This window comes from Chlorocebus sabaeus, chromosome 22 (genome assembly GCF_047675955.1).
Source record: "Chlorocebus sabaeus isolate Y175 chromosome 22, mChlSab1.0.hap1, whole genome shotgun sequence".
Taxonomy (NCBI): Eukaryota; Metazoa; Chordata; class Mammalia; order Primates; family Cercopithecidae; genus Chlorocebus; species Chlorocebus sabaeus.
Genome location: NC_132925.1, coordinates 94,923,712 through 94,944,252, shown reverse-complemented (window position 1 = coordinate 94,944,252; position 20,541 = coordinate 94,923,712). Strand labels below are relative to the sequence as shown.

The 20,541-nt window shown below is 44.7% G+C and overlaps 1 protein-coding gene and 1 pseudogene across 1 annotated transcript in view; both read left to right on the top strand.

The window, feature by feature from the left end:
- Positions 1-6,005: 6,005 nt before the first annotated feature.
- LOC119625900 (peptidyl-prolyl cis-trans isomerase A pseudogene) lies at positions 6,006-6,794 on the top strand (annotated as a pseudogene).
- An 11,385-nt stretch (positions 6,795-18,179) lies between these two features.
- Positions 18,180-20,541, top strand: part of TGM4 (transglutaminase 4) — a 28,356-nt gene continuing 25,994 nt past the window's right edge. The window contains exon 1 of the mRNA XM_007983907.3: positions 18,180-18,409. Within this exon, the coding sequence (XP_007982098.3) occupies positions 18,217-18,409 (193 nt within the window). The 5' untranslated portion in view covers positions 18,180-18,216. The remainder of the gene's footprint in view (positions 18,410-20,541) is intronic.

Genomic DNA, 20,541 nt, shown 5'->3' with positions numbered 1-20,541 from the left:
GTACACCATTGTTCATAGCAGCATTATTTACAATAGCCAAAAGATGGAAATGACCCAAATGTCCATCAACAGATGAATAAACAAACATATGGTATATACTTACAATGGAATAATATTCAACCATAAAAAGGAGTGAAATTCCAACACATTACAATATGGATGAACTTTGAAAACATGTTGCTGAGTGAAATAAGCTTGACACAAGGACATGTATAATTCTACTTATATAAGGTACCTAGAATAGGCAAATTCATAGCGACAGAAAGCAAAACAATGGTTACCCCGGGCAGAGGGTGGGCAGTTATTGTTTAAAGGGTATGGTGTTTCAGTTTGAAACGATAAAACTTCTGAAATGGATAATGATGATGGTTGCACAACATTATGAATGTACTTAATGTCACTGAATTGTACCCTCAAAAGTGATAAAGATGATAAATTTTATATATATTTTACCACAATTTTTTTAAAACAGAAAAAGAGAATGGTGAGACGAGGAATTGGAGACAACAAGTGGTGATGACTCAAGGAGTTTTTCTACAAAAGGAGCAGAACTCTGGGGCAGTGGCTGACAGAGAAGATGGGAACAAGAGAGGGGCTTTGGTTTTGTTTTAGTTTTGGTTCAGATAGGAAAACAGCAGCATATTTACATATGTTAATGGCATTGATCCCATATCCATGGGAAGATTGAGAAATTCAGGAAGAAGGGGATGAAGAGAGCATTGAGTGCTGAGCCAGAGCAGGTGAGATAGGATCTGATGCACAAGTAGACAGTTTTGCCCCTTAGCGAGGAGCACAGACATCTCACCCCCAGTGAGGACAGGAACAGAAAGATTCAGGTAGGTAGTTGGAGGGGGTCTTAGGAATTATTTTCTCAAAGCTGCTCAGATCTTATAAATCATTAAGAAAAAGACAAAATACCTCAACAGAAAGTATGTAGGTTGATAATTCATAGAAGAGGAAACTTGAAACAGCCAATAAACATACGAAAAGGCTCTTCCTCACTAGTAATAAGGAAAATGCAAATTAAAACTGCAGAGGACAAGGAAAAGGCATGCCACAGACTGGGAGAAAATACTTGCAAAACATATATCTGATGAAGGACTTGTGTCCAGAATATGTAGAGTTCTTGCAATTTAAGAGGACAACCCAGTAATACAAGGGCAAAAAGTTTTAACGGCACTTCACAAGAGAAGATACATAGGTAATAGATATGCATTGGAAAATAGACACAATATCATTAGTCATTAAGGAAATGAAAATTAAAACCACAATGAGATACTACTGCACACTTACTAAGATGGCTAAAATTTAAATGAGTGAAATTAATAAGTATTGGTGAAGATGTAGGCAACTGGAACTACTGATTGTGGAGCAACATGGTACAACCATTTTGTAAAACAGTTTAACAGTGTCTTATAAAGTTAAACATATACTTGCCCCTCCTAGGCATTTATCACAGAGAAATGAAAACATATGTCCATATAAACACTTGTAAAAGAATGTTCATAGCAGTGTTATCCATAATAACCTTGTTACAGACTGAATTATGTCCCCCCCGAGATTGATGTTGAAGCCCCAAACCCCAGTATACCTGTATTTGAAGATTGGGCTTTATGAAGATAAAGTTAACTGAGGTTATAAGGATAGAACTCTAATCTGATAGAACAGGAGTCCTTACAAGAAGGACTCTATCTGCACATGTACAGAGGAGAGGTCATTTGAGGACATAGCAAGAAGGGGAGAAGGCAAGCCAGAAAAAGGGCCCTCCAGAAACTGAATTTGCCAGCATATTGATCATGGACTTCTCAGCCTGCACAACTGTGAGGAAATAAATATCTGTTGTTTAAGTCATACAGTCTGTGGTGTTTGTTATGGTGGCATGAGCTGACTGATACAACCCAAATGGCCATCCATATTCATTCTATGGAATACTACTCTTCAATAAAAAGGAAGAGAGTATTGATACAAGCTGTCACAAGGAGAATCATAAAATAATTATGCTAAGTGAAAGAAGCCAGACCCAAAAAGAATATATACCATATGGTTCCATTTATATGTAATTGGAAAGAAAAAAAGGCAAAACTCCAGTGACAGACAGCAGATCAGTGTTTGCTTAGGGCTGGGAATCAGGGCAAGAAGGAACTTTTTAGGGTGATGCCTCTTTTCTACATCTTGATCATAGTGGTCATTACACAGCTGTATAAAACTAACATTCTACACTGAAAGTGGGTGAATTTTATTGGATATAAATTGTACTTCAGTAAAGCCAGGGGTAGCTCAGTAAGATACCATTGATGCCATTTCATATAAGATTGGCAAAAGTTACAAAGTTGAACAACAAGCAAGGCTAATGTCATGGAGCACTGTGAATTCCCATGTGCTACTGGTGGGAGTATAAATTAGTATAACCCTCTGGAAACATTTTACTGTCATCTGACAAAACAGAAGATGTGCATACTGTTTGAGCCAGCAGTTCCAGTCCTGGAAACTCTCACTTGTACACAAGGAGACATGCACACACGTGCTTGTTGCAGCAGTGTTTATAACTGAGAAAAATGTGAAACAAATATCAATGGGAGGATAGAGAAGTTATAGCATACAGTGTATTGAATACTATACAGTGGTGACAAGCATGAATTACATGGAAAAAAAATCTCAAAATAATAATGTAGCATGAAAAAAAGTAGAAGGGCACGTTAAGTATAACTTTACAAAAAATTTAAAACCTTCAAAACAATACTACTTATTATTTTAGATAGCCACATGTGTAGTAAGTATTTTTAAATAAGCAAAGAAACTTAAATATCAAACTCAGAGTGGTGGTTACTTTTGGGGAGGGAGGAAAGGAAGTTGGGGTTGGGAAAGGATATATAAGGGGCTGAGAGCTTCAGTTGTAGCCGTAAAGTTTTATTTCTTGAACTTGATGAGGGAGATGTAAGTTTTCATTACTTGTTTTGGAATTTTTGTAAGGTTTCATAAATGTTTTTAGACAAAACTTCACTGATAAATGGGAATGATCTGTACTACTTCCGTGTTCCCTTGCTGGTCTTCAATAGGGTCCCCAACGTTCTTCTTGCCCAGAGGCCTGCAGTAGTGAGTCCTGTCACCAGGGTGGTCCATCATGGGGCAGCCCCTCACCAGAGTTTAAAAGTCAGTCCCCTATGCAGTTAGACCTAATGCTACACCAGGGGGAAAATTCAAAAGGAAAAAAATACACAATTTAGGCAACAGGGTTCCTAGCTGCATTACTGCTAGTAGCAGTTAGTTGCCTGATAGTTGAGGAATGGTTAGGCAAATATGGTAGAATATCATGTGCCCATGAACAGGGGTGAGCATTTGAAATAGGCAGATCCTAGACAGTGTCCACAAGGGTAGCCTGCCAGGCATGGCCTGAAGTGCCAGGTTTGCTCCATGCCGTATAAACACATTTGTGTACTATGGCAAGCGCTAGGAGTGGCTTAATGAGAGATGACTTCAGGGTTTATTGGATTCTTTTACTTCCTCCTATAAAGTTGTTTACCTATATAATAAGAGTCAGATTAGAGATGAATTTATAGCTTCAGATACCAGAAGAAAAGATTTTTCTGCCATAAATCTGTGGATGCGTATTTACTAACTCCTCCCTGTCTCCACACAAAAAAAGGGGGCGGGGATGCATCGGGATGGCTACCTTTATGATTTAGCACCGAGCTTAGCACCATGAACAGCCCCTGTGGCGCCTAGAGTCTGACAGGGCCTCAGTTGTTCTTTCATCCTCAGAATCGGCAGGTGGGTGCAGATGTGGGTCGAGGATTGGGCTTGAATCCCCAAAACCAGTGTGTATTGGGCTTTCCTTCCAAAAGGGACTCCCAGCATGCATTGGGAGAAGAGGACACAGCCTCCCCTGACCTCTGCAGGAGGCACCTGCCCCACAGGCACAGGCATGGGGCCGCTCCCGGGCTTCCACCTGAGCACCCTGTCCTGTTTGCTTACTTGTTCATTTATTCATGCATTCCCTCATCTGCTGAGCACTCTGTGCCATGCTGTGGGTTAGGGACACAAAATGAGAAGATTCCATTCCTGGCTAAGGTCCTCTGTGAACTTCATCTTGAGACATGTCTTCTGTTCCCCACCTTACCTGGTGGTTTGCAGGCTCTTCTTGCCTGCCTTTTCCTCTTCTCCCTCCTCCCCAGCTCCATCATCTGTGGATTAATGTGAAGTTTAGACCATGCCAACTTTTCTGGGACAGCACATTCGGAGCCTCCTGTCCCATGGTGGGGCCTGCGCCTGGTCCCCTTGGAGAGCAAAGAGCAGAGGGTCTTGAGTGAGCTGCCTCTGATCCCAATATGCCAGGGGTTGGCCACCAGGTGCTAGTGCAATATGGGGGCTGCAGTTCAGCCTGAGGTCGGGGGGAGTGGGAGGGGCGGGGGCGGCAACGGCCCCAGTGGCCTGTGACTAGACCATGGTGTCAGCTGTGGCCCCAGACAGGAAATGTGAGAATAGATGATCCTTTGGGACCAGCTGACAGATAAAATGCCACATGCACAAGGTACTAAATATGGGCCGACTCTGCTGAGGCCTGGAAGTTCTGTTGCAGGAAGAGGGAAGGCAGGCTCATGGATTCTATGCTGATGCCCAGGTGGCTGCCTCTCTCTAAGCTGCACTTTTTCTATCTGTGAAATGAGGGTGTTGGGATGGGGGGGTCCTTTGTAAGGTCCCCAGTGTAGCTCATTTCTTGCAGAGAATTTTGAATGCCTTTGCCTCCTCATCGCATCCAGTTTCAGACACGTGACCTGTGGTGTGGGTGTTATTATTTCCCACCTCCCAGATGAAGAAACAGAGGTACAGAGAAGTGACTTCCCAAGGTCACACAGCGGATCTGTAGAGGACCCAGGATGTAGGCCCAGTTCTGTCTGACCCAAAGTCTGTTCCTTTTAGACACTTTTATACTCACTCTGGTATCCTGGATTCTCTGGCCTGGAGAAAGCTCATCTTGCACAAGCCCCTCATTTGTCAAAGATGATGAAGGAAGCCCAGAGAGGTGAAGCAACTAAAACCTGGACCCTCTCACCCCTAGGCCAGGACTTTTATATAGAGGCCTTTTCCCTTTAAGTAGTGAATTTATTCTTAAATAGGTAATTCATGCACATGATGCTAAATTCTGATGATGCAAAAGGAAATACAGAGAAAAGCAAGCATCCTTCTCCCACTCCTGCGCCTATAATCATGGGGCCTGGGGCTTCTCTGCAGACAGAGCCCAGCCAAGGCTTTTCGTAAATGCCATGTGCACTTCAGGGCTTGGTTTATTCTATTATATCTAGGGATGTGGCGCTGAGATACTTGCCTGCAGAACAGCAAACACCTCTGACTTCATTATTGTTATTCAAAGTAACCAGGGTCATTGCTCTCTGGCTTGCCTTAAAGCCAGCAAAGGCAATTGCCCATCCCCTGGGCTTTTCGTCTGGAAGAGACCATTGGCATCATTATTCAGTCCCCTCACTCTTCAGGTAAGGAGCTAATGAAGACAACATTCCCACTGACACACAGCAAGTTACTGTGGTGTTGGGGTTTCAATGTCAGGAGTCTCCTCTCTTCCTCTGGCATTTCTGCTACTATGCCAGGCTGGCTCCTTTCAGTAGACATAGCATCATTAAAAAATACCACAAGTGCCCCTGTGGAGAGCAGAGGAGATAGCCATTAAAATTAGAAAAGCTTATGCTCTTTGGCCTAACATATCTACTTCAAGGCATTCAATTCTTCCTACACACTCACAGGACAGTAAAATGATCTCTGTCCAACCTTATTCTTTGCAACACTGATTGTAATAGGGAAATACTGGAAGCAAACCAGATGCCTATGGATGGGAGGTAAGTTACATAAATTAGGAACCATCCACACAAACAGAATATGTGCAGCTGTGAAAAGACTGGGCCACTATTCCATGTGCAATAGGAACAGTCCCATCTTGCCAGGCATGGTGGCTCACACCTGTACTTTGGGAGGTGAAGGTGGGCGGATCCCTTGAGCCTAGGTGTTCCAGACCAGCCCGAGCGACGCAGTGATATGCTCTCATTTGTGTAAATAAAATAATACATTATTTGCTTTGCGGATGATGCCGTCGCTGCTGGGAGCCCTGTAATATCAGCCATGGTCAACCCCACCGTGTTCTTCAACATCGCCGTCGACGACGAGCCCTTAGGCCACGTCTCCTTCGAACTGTTTGCAGACAAGATTCCAAAGACAGCAGAAAACTTTTGTGCTCTGAGCACTGGAGAGAAAGGATTTGGTTATAACGGTTCCTGCTTTCAGAATTATTCCAGGGTTTATGTGTCAGGGTGGTGACTTCACATGCCATAATGGCACTGGTGGCAAGTTCATCTATGGGGAGAAATTTGATGATGAGAACTTCATCCTAAAGTATACAGGTCCTGGCATGTTGTCCATGGCAAATGCCGGACCCAACACAAATGGTTCCCAGTTTTTAATCTGCACTGCCAAGATTGAGTGGTTGGATGGCAAGCTTGTGGTCTTTGGCATGGTGAAGGCATGAATATTGTGGAGGCCATGGAATGCTTTGGGTCCAGGAGTGGTAAGACCGGCCAGAAGATCACCATTGCTGACTGTGGACAGCTCTAATAAGTTTGACCTGTGTTTTATCTTAACCACCAGACCGTTCCTTCTATAGCTCAGGAGAGCACCCTCCACCCCATTTGCTCGCAGAATCCTCGAATCTTTGTGCTCTCGCTCAGTTCCCTTTGGGTTCCTTGTTTTCCTTGTTCCCTTCCATGCCTAGCTGGATTGCAGAGTTAAGTTTATGATTATGAAATAAAAACTAAATAACAAAATAATAATAATAGTACATTATTTGCTTCTCAGTGCATACAACATCTCTGGAAAGATCCAAAAGAAACTGGTAGTAGGATGCATCAAGGTAGCCAGGGGGCATTTTTTCAATTTTGAACCATGTGGATGCATTATATATTCAAAATGTAAGACAAAAAACTCACGAGCATCTCTTACTTTTTCAACTTGAGGAAAAGAGAAGAAGAAGAAAGACATAAAGTCAGTGAAGATTAGCCTGGGTTCCTAGACTTGATCTTGATAGTAACCAGAATGTCAGGTCACATGTAGTGTAGGTCATAGGGTCCTGGCTTTTGGTTACCCATTGTTAGGCTCATATAACAGACAAGGAGGTGCCATTCTCCATTGTCTGTCCCTTTTACATCAGCTCATCTTGGCTCCTGATTTCCTAGGTCTGATATGGAAGGTTCCGGGATTTTATTATTTCTAGTCAACATCCCCTTCCCAAACCCCGCCCCTTGGCAGCCACAGCAGAGTCACATCTAGCCCAGGATCACATAAAAAGGGCTGTTTCCTCCCCTGAGGACCAACTGTGTGGAAGCACCAGGCATCAGAGATAGTCCTCCCTGGCATTGCAGGAGAGAATCTGAAGGGATGATGGATGCATCAAAAGGTGAGTGGGTGAAATCTCCATGGAGCCCCACGTGCCCCTCCAGCCAGCTGGCCCTAAACCGCTCTCTTACCTCTGCCTGGTGCTTGGGGCCATTGCCTTCTCACCCTAACTTGTGGCCCTTGTGCTGCTTGCTCTCTGTCTCATCCCTTTTTAAAAAAACAAAACAAAAAAACCAAACTTTTCATTTAGGCATAATTTCAGATTTACAAAAAGATTGCAAAAATAAAAAGAAGAATATCCATATATCCTTTATCCAGATTCCCTAAATGATTACCGCATTTGCTTTATCCTTCTCGATCAATGGACAGATAGATGATACAGACAGATAGATAGATAGACAAATATATATTTTTTGAACTCTTGAGAGTAAGTTGCAGATATTACATTATTAAATACTTTGGTGTGTATTTCCTAAAAACAAAGACATTCTCTTATGTAACCAATACAATTATGAAGACCAGGACATGAACACCATTTCAATACTGTTATCCAACCCACAGATTTTATGTAGATTTCACCGATTGTCCCAATAATGTCATTTATAGCAGAATAAAATCCTAGGTCAGGCTTCACATTCTGTTGTGGTGCCTCTTCGGTCTCCTTTGTCTGGAACAGTTCATCTGTCATTCTTGGAATTTTGTGACTTCATCACTTTTGAGGAGTACAGACCAGTTATTTTGTAGAGTGTCTCTCAATGCGTCCTGTCCTTTCTCAAGGTCACCTGATGGATTTCCCTACTGCAGAGGGTCTGTCTGCTGCTGTCAGCAGTGTCATGCTTCTCAGAGTGGGGAATAGCAGAGGGGGGTCATGTGCCAAGCTCTGTGTGCCATGAGGATGCAGCCGCCTACCACCACCAAGAGCAGGCACCAGAGCCCTCACTTTTACTTCAGGGAGTCCGGGTGCTGCTAGGGAACAACACGGCTGGGTTTGAACCCCTCTGCCGACTCCCCAGCCCCCAAGCCCTCTGTGACCTCCCAGCAGGGTCTGCTCAGCAGCCTCCTCTGTTGCTTGAAAAGCTGCTTGATAGCCAAGGAATGGCTACTTTGAAACTCTGCAAAGGGACTAAGCCAGACCCTCCTAGTTTCCAGCTTCTCCTTTTTTGTAGGGTGACATTTCTAAAGAAATCAGACTCTTCTTTTTAGTCCCAAGGCCACAGAGTTTTGAGTTCCTCCTTAGACGGCTGACGCCTCAGCTAGACTCAGCCTTGAAGGGTAAAGAGTCCTTGGGACTGAGAAAGGGTGGTGTGGTGTGATGGGAAGCACCTCCTGATAGAAGATTTATGTCTCTACCATGCACTAAATAGCCCTGTGGCTTTGGGCAAGTCACATCAATTCTGGGGAAGTACTATGTAAATTACTGAGGACTACCTGAAGGAAAGGTAGTATCACCTGACCCATGCTGTCATTCTCAAGAGATGCGACCTGCTCACTGGGGAGGTTTGACGACTTGCCTGAGGTCCCAGCCATGGGTGGCAGAGCTGGGACGCAAACCCGGTGCGTGTTCATTTCATGCTGCACGACTCTGCCTCCCTGCTGGGCACAATTTGACTTTACTCTCAAGATCTAAATCACCAAAGACAGTCATCTCATGGCCACCAGTGTTGGGGTGTTGGTGGGGGAAGCTGACGCTTCCTGAGGTGTCCTTTCTGATGGGCTTGTGCAAGTAACCATCACATGCTACCTTACAACATTAGCAAGTTGTGATGACTTCACGGTGTTTTCATGAATATTATTTCATTTTTTCTTCCAACCACTCCGGGAGGCCAGGACATCCAAATAGGGACCTGGAAAATGATGGTATGTGTGGGATAAAGATAGGATTTCATATAAGTGGAGGAAATGAGAAGTTGTACAATTTGTGGTGTTAGGACAACTGGTTAGTATTTAGAGAAAAACAAAGCCAGATTTCTATCTCATGGCTTATACCACAACAAATCCCAGAAAGGTCGAAGATGAAACTGGAAAAGCATTAGAAGAAAATGAAGGCAATAGGAAAAAATAATCTCGGACTGGAGAAGGTGTTACAAAGGAAAATAGAAAACCTAGAAACGTAAAGTAAAAGAAAGGTAAAACTGACTGCAGAAAAATTAAAAATACATGTGAGACAAAACCTCCAGAGTCAGAAGGTAATGGAACTGTGAAGCGTTACTTTCAACACATATGAGAAGCAAATGCTATTCTGTAGTATAAAAAGAGCTTTCAGATCTATAAGAAAATGGCCAACATCCCAAAATATACATGGACAAAGAGCAGTATTAGGTAGTTCAAAGAAAAAGAAATATAAATTGTAATACATGAAAAGATGTTCAACCTTACTTGTAACGAGGGTGGTCATGAAACAAAACTGAAACAGCAGGCCAGGTACGGTGGTTCATGCCTATAATCCCCAAATTTGGGAGGCTGAGATGGGAGGATTGCTTGAGTGCAGGAGTTCAAGACCAGCCTGGGAAACATAGTGAGACCCTGTCTCCACAAAACAATTTAAAAATTAGCCGTAGCCGGGCACGGTGGCTCATGCCTGTAATCCCAACACTTTGGGAGGCCAGATCACTTGAGATCAGAAGTAAGGGACAAGCCTGGCCATCACGGTGAAACCCCGTCTCTACTAAAAAATACAAAAATTAGCCAGGCGTGGTGGCACACACTGGTAATCCCAGCTACTTGGGAGACTGAGGCATGAGAATCGCTTGAACCTGGGAGTCAGAGGCTGCAGTGAGCCAAGACTGCACTCCAGTCTGGGCAATAGGGGAGACTTTGTCTCAAAAATAAATAAATTAATAAAAATAAAAATTAGCTAGGCATGTGGTGCACATGGGTAGTTCCAGCTACTCAGCTACTCAGGTTCAAGGCTGCAGTGAGCCATGATTGCACCACTGCACTTCAGCCTGGGTGACAGGCCAAGACTCTGTCTCTTTAAAAAAAAAAAAAAAAGAAAAGAAAGAAAGAAAGAAAGAAAAAGTTGTATAAAAGCAAAACAGCAATGAGATTTCATTTTTTCATTTATCAGATTAGCCAAGATTAAAAGTTTAATAGAAAATAGCTTTAAAAAGGCATTGTCCCATCTTTTTGTAGGAGTGTCACTGGTGCAGTCACTAGAAGGCTCTCTGGCAACATTTACTGAAATTAAAGATGCCTATATCCTGTGACACAGCAGTTCTGCTTTGGAAGATTTCTCTTACAAATATTGTCACACATGAGTGCAAAGATACATGTACAAGGAAGTACATTGTAGCATATAAGATTTTAAACGATCTACATGTCCATCCAGAGGGATAATAGCTGCTAAAAAAAAAAAAAAAAAAAAAAAACAAGGTTGAGACCAGCCTGGGCAACACAGGGAGACCCCATCTTCACAAAAAATGAAAAACTTAGCTGGGTGTGGTGATGCATGCCTGTAGTGCCAGCTACTCAGGAGGCTGAGGTGAGAGGATTGCTTCAGCCTGGGAGGTGGAGGCTGCAGTGAGCTGTGATCACACCATTGCACTTCAGCCTGGGAAACGGAATAAGACTCTGTCTCAAAAAAAAAAAAAAAAAAAAAAAAAAAAAAAAAAAAAAATTAAAAGAAAATAGTAACAAGATCTAATTGGATGGTTAGGAGATAAATTTCAAGATATGTGTGAGAGAGAGAAGTGGGGGGAGAAACATACAGAGAGAGAGAAGCAATGTGCAGAATAGTGTATTGAGAAAGCTGTTTCTGTAACTAAAGTATTGGTTTATGGCAGAGAAAACTGGAAAGATACTTAGATACTTTATAGTGATTTTCTCTGGAAAAAAGATCTGGGAGTCTGGGATAGGAGAGAAACTTAATTTTTGTAATGGGCATTTATTACTTTTATTTATTTTTATTTTATTATTATTATTATCATTATTATTTTTGAGACAAGGTCTCACTCTGTCGCCCAGGCTGGAGCCCAGTGACACAGTCTTGGCTCACCGCAGCCTCCGGTTCCCAGGTTCACGCAATTCTCCTACCTCAGCCTCCTGAGTAGGATTACAGGCATGCGCCACATTACTCAGTTAATTTTTAATTTTTAATAGAGATGGGGTTTCACCATGTTGGCTAGGCTGGCCATGAACTGGCCTCAAGTGATCCACCTGCCTTGGCCTCCCAAAATGCTGGAATTACAGGCGTGAGTCACTGTGCCTGGCCTCCTCTTTATCCTATTTGTGATTCTTTATGATTCCTAAATAAGAGGATTCATGTCTTTCATTCATTTTGGAAAGTTCTCAACCATCACCTCTTCGCTGCTGCTCCCCATTCTTGATTCTCTCCTTTCAGAACAACTATAGCATATAGTTTAGACCTTTCCAACCAAGACTCCACGTCTCTAAACTGCTTTTCATATTTACTTCTATTAATATTTCTCTAGGTTGTATTATAGGTATTTGTTTCCAGTCTATTTTCTAGTCCACTGATTTTCTTTCAGTTATGTCTATTTGCTATTTGACCTGTGAGTTTTTTTCATTTCGAGAACCATATTTTCATTTTTAGAAGTTACGTTTTAAAAAATTTATCTGGTCATTCTTAATAGTGGCTTATTCCTTTCTCATCATTTTGACTTCTTCTCTTATGTCCCTAGCCATTTTTGACTTGGCTATTTTATGGTCTCTTTCTCTCTGTCTCTGTCTCTGTCTCTCTCTCTCTCTCCCCCTCTCTCTCTATATATATATACACACACACACACAGAGTATATATGTATAATATGTATATACACACACATATATGTATATATGTGTGTGTATATATATTATACATATATAATTTTTTTTTTGAGGCGGAGTTTCACTCTTGTTGCCCAGGCTGTAGTGCAATGGAGTGATCTCGGCTCACTGCAACCTCTGCCTCCTGGGTTCAAGCGAGTCTCCTGCCTCAGCCTCTCGAGTAGCTGGGATTACAGGCATGAGCCACCAAGTCTGGCAAATTTTTTTTTTTTTTTTGAGACGGAGTTTCACTCTGTCACCCAGGCTGGAGTGCAGTGGCTCACTCGGCTCACTGGAAGCTCCACCTCCTGGGTTCATGCCATTCTCCTGCCTCAGCCTCCCGAGTAGCTGGGACTACAGGCACCCGCCACCACGCCTGGCTAATTTTGATTTTGTATTTTTAGTAGAGACGGGGTTTCCCCATGTTGGTCAGGCTGGTCTCGAATTCCTGACCTCAGGTGATCTGCCCACCTCGGCCTCCCAAAGTGCTGGGATTACGGGCATGAGCCACTGTGCCTGGCCCTATGTTTTTAAATATTTTATTTATTATTTTTTGAAATAAAGTCTCACTCTGTCACCCAGGCTGTAGTGTAGTGTTGTGAACATGGCTCACTGCAACCTTGACCTCCCAGGCCCAAGTGATACTCTTGCCTCAGTTTCCCAACTGGTTGAGACTGCATATGCACATCACCATTCTCAGTTAATTAAATTTTTTTTTTTTTGCAAAGACAGGGTTTCTCTGTGTTGCCCAGGCTGATCTTGAACTCCTGGGCTCAAGGGATCCTCCCAAAGTGCTGGGATCATAGGCGTGAGCCACTGTGCCTGGTCCATAGTCTATATACATTATTTTATAGTCTGTATATTATCTGATTTCTTGGACGAATACTTGTGTGGTTTCTGCTGAAATAGTGTATTTTCTGTTTTAAAATTTGGGGCTGTAAGCTCATCTTGAGTGTGACTTTATCTGTGTTAATTCCATAAAACTTTGGTGGAGAATGGATCACTCCAAAGATTGGCATTTATCCCCTAAACCAGTGACAACTGTGACTAGGAGCCAGTTTGTGCCTACGAGCCAAGGACAACTGTCTGTTTTACTTTCTCAGTTTGGGGGAATCCCAGACCTCTACAGAAAGAGGTGATGTTTGAAATTTTTCATCACTGGTATGCATTCTGCAGGGGCTGTGCTCCCACAAGCAGTCTGGGAGACTCTCCAAGAGTACCTGCCGGCAGGTGGCAGTAGCCTCAGGCAGCAATGTGGACACCAGGGTGGGGGTGGTGGGGGATGTGATTTATTGTGGCAAAAGGTACAAAGGAAAATCAGCAAAGGGAAAAGGCTGCTGGGGTGAGGTTCTAGGGGAGCTAGGCAGGTGCTTCCAAGAGTCCTCTCCAGTGGAGTCACACAGGATGTATTTAATTCCTTTAGCAATTAGTTGTGACATGTTTTTTCTCTGTATGTCTCATTCAACCATCATAACTTTATTATTATTATTTTTTTAGTAATCTCTTATTCTCACCCAGACCTTTCATCTGGAATGGTTGTTTGCAAGAGGGACAAAAGCATTTTTACAGAAAAATATTTTAATACAATGTAACCAGAATAACACATCATATTCTGGAATTGGTCAGGACAAAATCCTGAATTTTTGAAAATTTTCAAAATGGTAGGTCGGGTGTGGTGGCTCATGTCTGTAATTCCAACATTTTTGGAGGCTGAGGCAGAAGGATCACTTGAATTCAGGAGTTTGAGACCAGCCTGGGCAACACAATAAGACTTTATCACCACAGAAAATAAAAAAGCCAGGTGTGGTGGTGCACACCTGTAGTCCCAGCTACTCTGGAGGCTGAAGTGGGAGGATCCCTTGAGCTCAGGAGGTCGTGGCTGCAGTGAGCCATGTTCACACCACTGCACTCCAGCCTGGGTGACAGAGCAAGGCCCTGTCTCAAAAAAAAAAAAAAAAAATTCAAAGTAAGCTTAAATAATCTCTATTTTTTGTCCTGATCATTCATTCATTGAGCAGCCTAGAAAAGGTCAGTTCCTTTCTGGGGAAAGCTGCATTTAATAATCAAACTGCCTTACCAGGAGGAAGGAGAAGGAAATTGTATTAGTTTATTTTCTGTTGCTTATAAAAGAATACCTGAAACTCAGGTAATTTATAAAGAAAAGAAGTTCATTTCTTCCAGTTACGGAGGCTGAGACTCCAAGGTCGAGGAACTGCATCTGGTGAGGGCCTTCTTGCTATCTTGGACTTCCTGTGGAGTCCCTAGGTGGTGCTGGGCGTCACATGGTGAGGAGCTGAGCGTGATAGCTCAGGTATCTCTTCCTCTTCTTCTAAAGTCACCAAGGTCCTCTTAAGTGAGTTTTTTCTTGTCATTTTAAGAGTCCCACTTGACCCACTCAAAAATATACATACAGGCTGGAAAATCATAAGCTTCTAAGGCTGACAATTTCACAAGAGCTCATTAGCAACTAATGCTAATTTTAGTTTAAAAGCAACTTTGCTTTTTAAAACTCCAAAAGTATATCTCCATCTGGAGATTGCCTGTCTTTTATGTTGTCTCCTTTTTTCCAGAGGCTTCATGGCAAAAGTTATAGCAAAAATTATCCATTGCAGAGACTTTTGTTTTTTAATACTCAAAGAATTTAAATTCCAACCCGCACACTGGTGGCAAAAAACAAGGACATGGTATTCCACTGACAGTTTTTCTTTGCAGGTTTCTCTAGTCATCTTGCATTTATGACACTGAAAGCATTAAACTGCTATATCAGTTTTCACCATCCATCCAAGTGCAGTAACTAAAAATAAAAATACAAAGGCTTTTTTTTTTTAATTTTTTTTAGAGCTGGGGTCTCACTTTGTTGCCCAGGCTGGAGTGTTGTGGCTATTCACGGCTGCAATCATAGCTCACTGCAGCCTCAAACTCCTGGGCTCAAGTGATTCTCCCACCTCAGTCTCCCAAGTAACCGAGATTACAGGTATATGACTCCAAAGGCATTTTTTTTTAAGACAGCCCCAATGTGGCTTCCTGTAGTTCCAGGATGCCCCCAGCCTCCCAGATCTACCTTTAAGCAGTGCTCAGGTCACAGAGCAGTGCCCAGGAGAGGGTGAGGGAGGAGGCTCCAGTACTGCACATCTATTACGTGCTGTATGTTGGTTTCTTAGGGCATTCATAACAAATGACCACAAATGGGGTTGCCTAAAACAACAGCAATTTATTATTCTGTAGTTCTGGAAGATAGACATCCAAAATGAAAACGTCAGCAGGGTCCTGCTTCTGCAGAAGCCTTCAGTGGAGAATCTTTCCTTGTCTTTCCTGGTTTCTGGTGGCTCCAGGTGTTCTGTGGCTTGCAGCTGTGTCACTCCAGTCTCTGCCTCGATCTTCACATGACCCTCCCCTTGCCTCTCCATGTCTCTTATAAGGACACTTGTTATTGGATTTAGGGCCTACCTGGATAATCCGGGATAATATAATGACAAGATCCTTAATCACACCTGAAAGTCCCCTATTTCTATAAGGTCACATTCACAGGCTCCAGGTGGAGATATCTTCTGTGCGACCACCATTCAAGCCACTATATGCCCATCTGCCTAACATTAATGATGGCTTGCATTTTATTAAGTGCCTACTGTGTGCCAGGCACTCAATGTGCACATTAGCCACCGAGGGAGGGACTGTGTTTACCATTCTAGGGAGATAAGGTCTTAAGAAGCTTCCACAGAGATGACTGCATTTAGGATTTGGATTTCTTAACTGCTCTTTCGTGCTTCCTGGTACCAAAACCTATACCTTTACCCCTTGGGAACCCAGGTCACCCACCTGCCCAGTCCATGGGGGAGCAGGAATAAATCAGAACATGGGAGGGACTGTTAAAGCCCTTTTCCAGCTGTGATTGATTTGCAGTTGGCTCTGGGTCCCACAGCAGGAGCTCTGCCATCCAGGGAAATGAAGAAGCCTTTCAGGACGGCAGCTCCCGACAGCATGCTATGGTTTGAATATGTCTCCCAAAAAAATTCAGGGGTTGCCAATGTGGTGGTTCTAAGAGGTGGGGCCTTTAAGAGGTGATTAGGTGATGAGGGCTACTTCCCTGTGAATAAGATGAGGTGCCCCTATAACGGGACCTGAAGGAGGGAGTTGGTCCTCTCTCGCCCTCTGCCTTCTGCTATGTTACAACGCAGCAAGAGGCCCTCACCAGAGGCTGGTGCCTTGATCTTGGACTTCCCAGCCTCCAGAACTGTGAGAAATAAATTTCTATTCTTTCTAAATGACCCAGTCTCAGGTATTCCATCACAGCAGCACAAATGGGCTAAGATGCTCCAGCTAGCCATGGACCCAGCCCAAGGTTTCAGCCCAAGAAGGGGAGGCACCTGGGAAGGTAGGTCTGTCTGCCAGGTGGGCCTCCCTGCTGGAGGGAGCAGGTTCCCAGGCCCTGTGCAGCTGTGCAGAGGGAAGGCCACTTGCTGGGGCTTGCCTTCCTGGAGAACACTTGTCCAGACCCCAATCCCAAAGCCACTCCAGCAAGAATGAGCTGTGCTGTCTACAAACACATCACTGGCCACATCCCCAAGGTCGCCCTCTGATGTGGGCGTGACCACTCCACCTATTTCGTAGTCACGAAAGTCCACGTTTCCACGGCTGTCCTCCATGATCTCTGCAGAGGATGGGTCTCCTCTGTGGGTGAGCCCTTGGAAGCAGGGGAAGGTCCCTGCATCTCACCTCACTTTACCTCACAGGCCACGGTGGGGCTTCCTAATCTAGGGGTTCTCAATATGTGCCTCCCTGGGCCAGCAGCATTAGCGTCATCAAGGAAGCTGCTGGAGTGGAGTGGCAGATTCTCAGCCACACCCCAGATGTGCTGAATCAGAAACTCAGGGTGGGCCCGGCAGTCTGTGTTTTACCATGCCCTCTGCACACTGGAATTGCCTGGAAAGCTTTGAAAACACAGAGGCTCAGCCCCACTCAGATCAATTGTATCAGAATCGCTGGGGGAGAACATAAGTAGTTTTACAACCCCCAGGTGGTTTCAGGGTGCAGCCAAAACACATTTCCCTTCATGACTCATGAGCCTGGGAATAGTTTGAATTTTAGATAAAGGGGAGGGGTTTGGGTCCCAAGCTGAGGTAATACAAATGTCATTATAACAGACACATGGTAAGAAATACATGTGTTATAGAGAAGAGTGTATGTGGAGATTATTTCTTCTACTGAATGTACTTTTCACTGGAGCATTGAAGAAGAAAATCCCCTTTTTTTGGGGGGGGGCGGGGGGACGAAGTCTCACTCTGTCACCCAGTCTGGAGTGCAGTGGTTCGATCTTGGCTCCTGATCTTAGGTGATGCGCCCCCCTCAGCCTCCCAAAGTGCTGGGATTACAGGCGTGAGCCGCTGCACCTGGCCTTAAAAATCCCATTTATAATGCAAGTAGTCTTGGCCTCAGATCATGGGAGCTCCTTGGTGCTTCTTCCTCGATTTGGATAAAAAGGCTTCACCCCAGCCACTTTGCACCCCACCCTTCTCTTCAGGATGTGAGCTCTCACCTCAGGATGGTGTCTGACTGGAAGCTGACGGGAGTCTGGGCTGAACAGGAAGGGGAGCAAGCCCAGGGCTCATCTGTTCCCTCCTCAGTTTGCCTGTTCCCCTCTTTCCCTTCAGCTTTTGTGTTGATTAACGGAGAACACCCTGGCACCAGCTTTGTTCCTGAGGCCATGTCTACAGAGAGGGGGAGCTGGGGTGGGAGCCTTGCCTAACAGCCACTCACAGACTCACCCTGTCTGAGTCTCAGTTTCCTCACTTGTAAGATGGGCGTGCACCTACCTATTTTGCAGGGTTACATGACTGAGCACTTTAGTCCACTGCTCTCGGCTCATCCCCATGTAATCCCACAAGGTAGGTACATGCACACCCACCTTACAGGTGAGGAAACTGAGTCTCAGACAGATTCATAGCCAGCGAGAGGTGGAGCAGGGATGCCCAACTCTAAAACCCAGCTCTACCTCAATGCACTGTCAGATTTTGAACCGAGAAAGAGGTGATCAAGGAATAAACGTTCTCTGTGCTCTCTTTCCCCATGTGCTGTGTGCGGACAGAGCTGCAAGTTCTCCTCGTTGACTTCTTGAAGCAGGAGAACGCCGTTTCTCACCACACGTGGGAGTTCCAAACGAGCAGTCCTGTGTTCCGGCGAGGGCAGGTGTTTCACCTGCGGCTGGTGCTGAACCAGCCCCTACAATCCTACCACGAACTGAAACTGGAATTCAGCACAGGTGAAGCCTCGGGGCCCTGCTCATGGGGCTTGGGGGAGGGACCACGAGGGTCCCTGGATGCTGGAGTGGCCCTTTCTGGTCAGTCTGAGCCAGGAGTGCCCTCCCCTCTCTGATCCCCAGTTTCTCCATCTGTAAAGTGGGAATAATAGCAGGTATGATGAGAATAGAATGGGAAGCTCAGTCAGGACCTCGCACATAGTGAGGCTCTGATTCCTTGGCTAAGCAGGGGAGGGGGCCAGAGCAGAGAGAGGAGGCGACTCAGCGGGCATCTGCCGCAGTGGGGTCTGGAACATTTTGTAGAGATGAATCATAGGCCTGAGGTGTGCTGATGCCATAACTGGGTGGGCTGGAGGTAAGCCAGTAATAATGATTAAAATATCATAGTTTGGTTGCAAAGATAATAGGAAATGGCTCACGCATTTGTTATAGTTAGGTAAATATATGTGTATAAGTACAACTAGGGGAACAGAGAAAATGTATTAGATTTTGTGACAGGTGGTGGGATAATGGAGGGGAGGTCTTCTTTAATGTTGTTTTTAAGTTGTTTTTTGTTTGTTTTGTTTTTGTTTTTTTATTATACTTTAGGTTCTAGGGTGCATGTGCACAATGTGCAGGTTTGTTATGTATGTATACATGTGCCATGATGGTGTGCTGCACCCATTAACTCGTCATTTACCTAATGTTTTTAAGTTATAAAAATAGATCAAGTAAGACAGGCATAGCAGCTAATGCCAGTAATCCTAGTATTTTGGGAGGCCGAGGTGGGCAGATCACCTGAGATCAGGAGTTCGAGACCAGCCTGGCCAACATGGTGAAACCCCGTCTCTGCTGAAAATACAAAAATTAGCTGGGCATAGTGGCAGGTGCCTGTAATCCCAGCTATTCAGGAGGCTGAGGTAGGAGAATTGCTTGAACCTGGGAGGCGGAGGTTGCAGGGAGGTGAGATACTGTCATTGCACTTCATCCTGGCGACAAGAGTGAAACTCCGTCTCAAAAAAAAATTAGATCAAATAGATGTACTTTACAAGATGGCATACAATAGCACTTGCTGGGAGAGTGCTCCTTTTGCTCCTTCTCTGAGTGAACAACAGGCTTAGGGTCTCCTCCAACGTACTGGTGGAGATCAGTCAGAACAGCTGCCATTCCCTTTATCCAAGATGAAATAAGCACCTACTGTGTGCCGTGCCATGAGCTACCTGCTCAACGTGTGGACTGGGACCGTGCTGTCACTGACTTTGTGACTTTATAGTATCCCTGGGTCCATGTGCATTCCCTCACCCAAAATTTCCTGAGCATTTGCCACACGCCAGGTGTTGCACTGAGCACTCTCCATGTGTGGTGTAGTGCGACTCACTCACTCAACAGGTTTTTGTTGAGTACCTACTCTGTGCCAGGGAACCCAGAGGTAAAGCGTTCCCTGCCTCCTAGACTTGACCATACTAGCAGAGAGAGCAGTAAACAAAACTGCAAGATAATTTCAGACAGGGCCAAATATGATGAAGACACCAAAAACAAGAGGCTCCTCCAGCAAGACAGAAAGCAGCAGGTCAGGGCGGGGATGACTCTGTTGGGGTTGGAAGGGCTTCCCTGGGAAGTGAGCCTGCTGAGACCCACGTCCCACCGTGTGAGGAGCGGAGAGCAGGGTGTTCCCAGCCCTGAGCACGGCAAGTGCCAGGGCCCTGAGGAGGCAACACTTGTGTCACGTGCTCTTTGTCACAAGCTGACTCTCTGGGGACCAGAAACCCAGTCATGACAGGGAGGAAAGTGGGGAATTGGGGAGAAGCGTCACTGAGGGCCACCTGTGGGCTATGGAAAGAGGTTGGATTTGATTCTAGTAGTCCCTGGAGCTCATGACATAACCTGATCGACCTTTCAAAGAAGATCCTGCAACAGTATGCAGGGTAGGGGTGGTATTTGCCTCCTCCAGACGAGAAGAGTGAAGGTTAAGCAGTTCCCCTGCATTACGCGGAGTGGACAAACGTGTGGGTCTGTGGCATGAGCTGGCGGGGTTAAACAAATGGTAACTGGAGTGAGCACGTGACAGAGGCAGGAGCTCTAGGGAGACCTGGATCTGATGGGTAAAAAGGGAGGATGTGGAGAGGAGGCAGGAAGCTCTTCTAAATTGAGCAGAA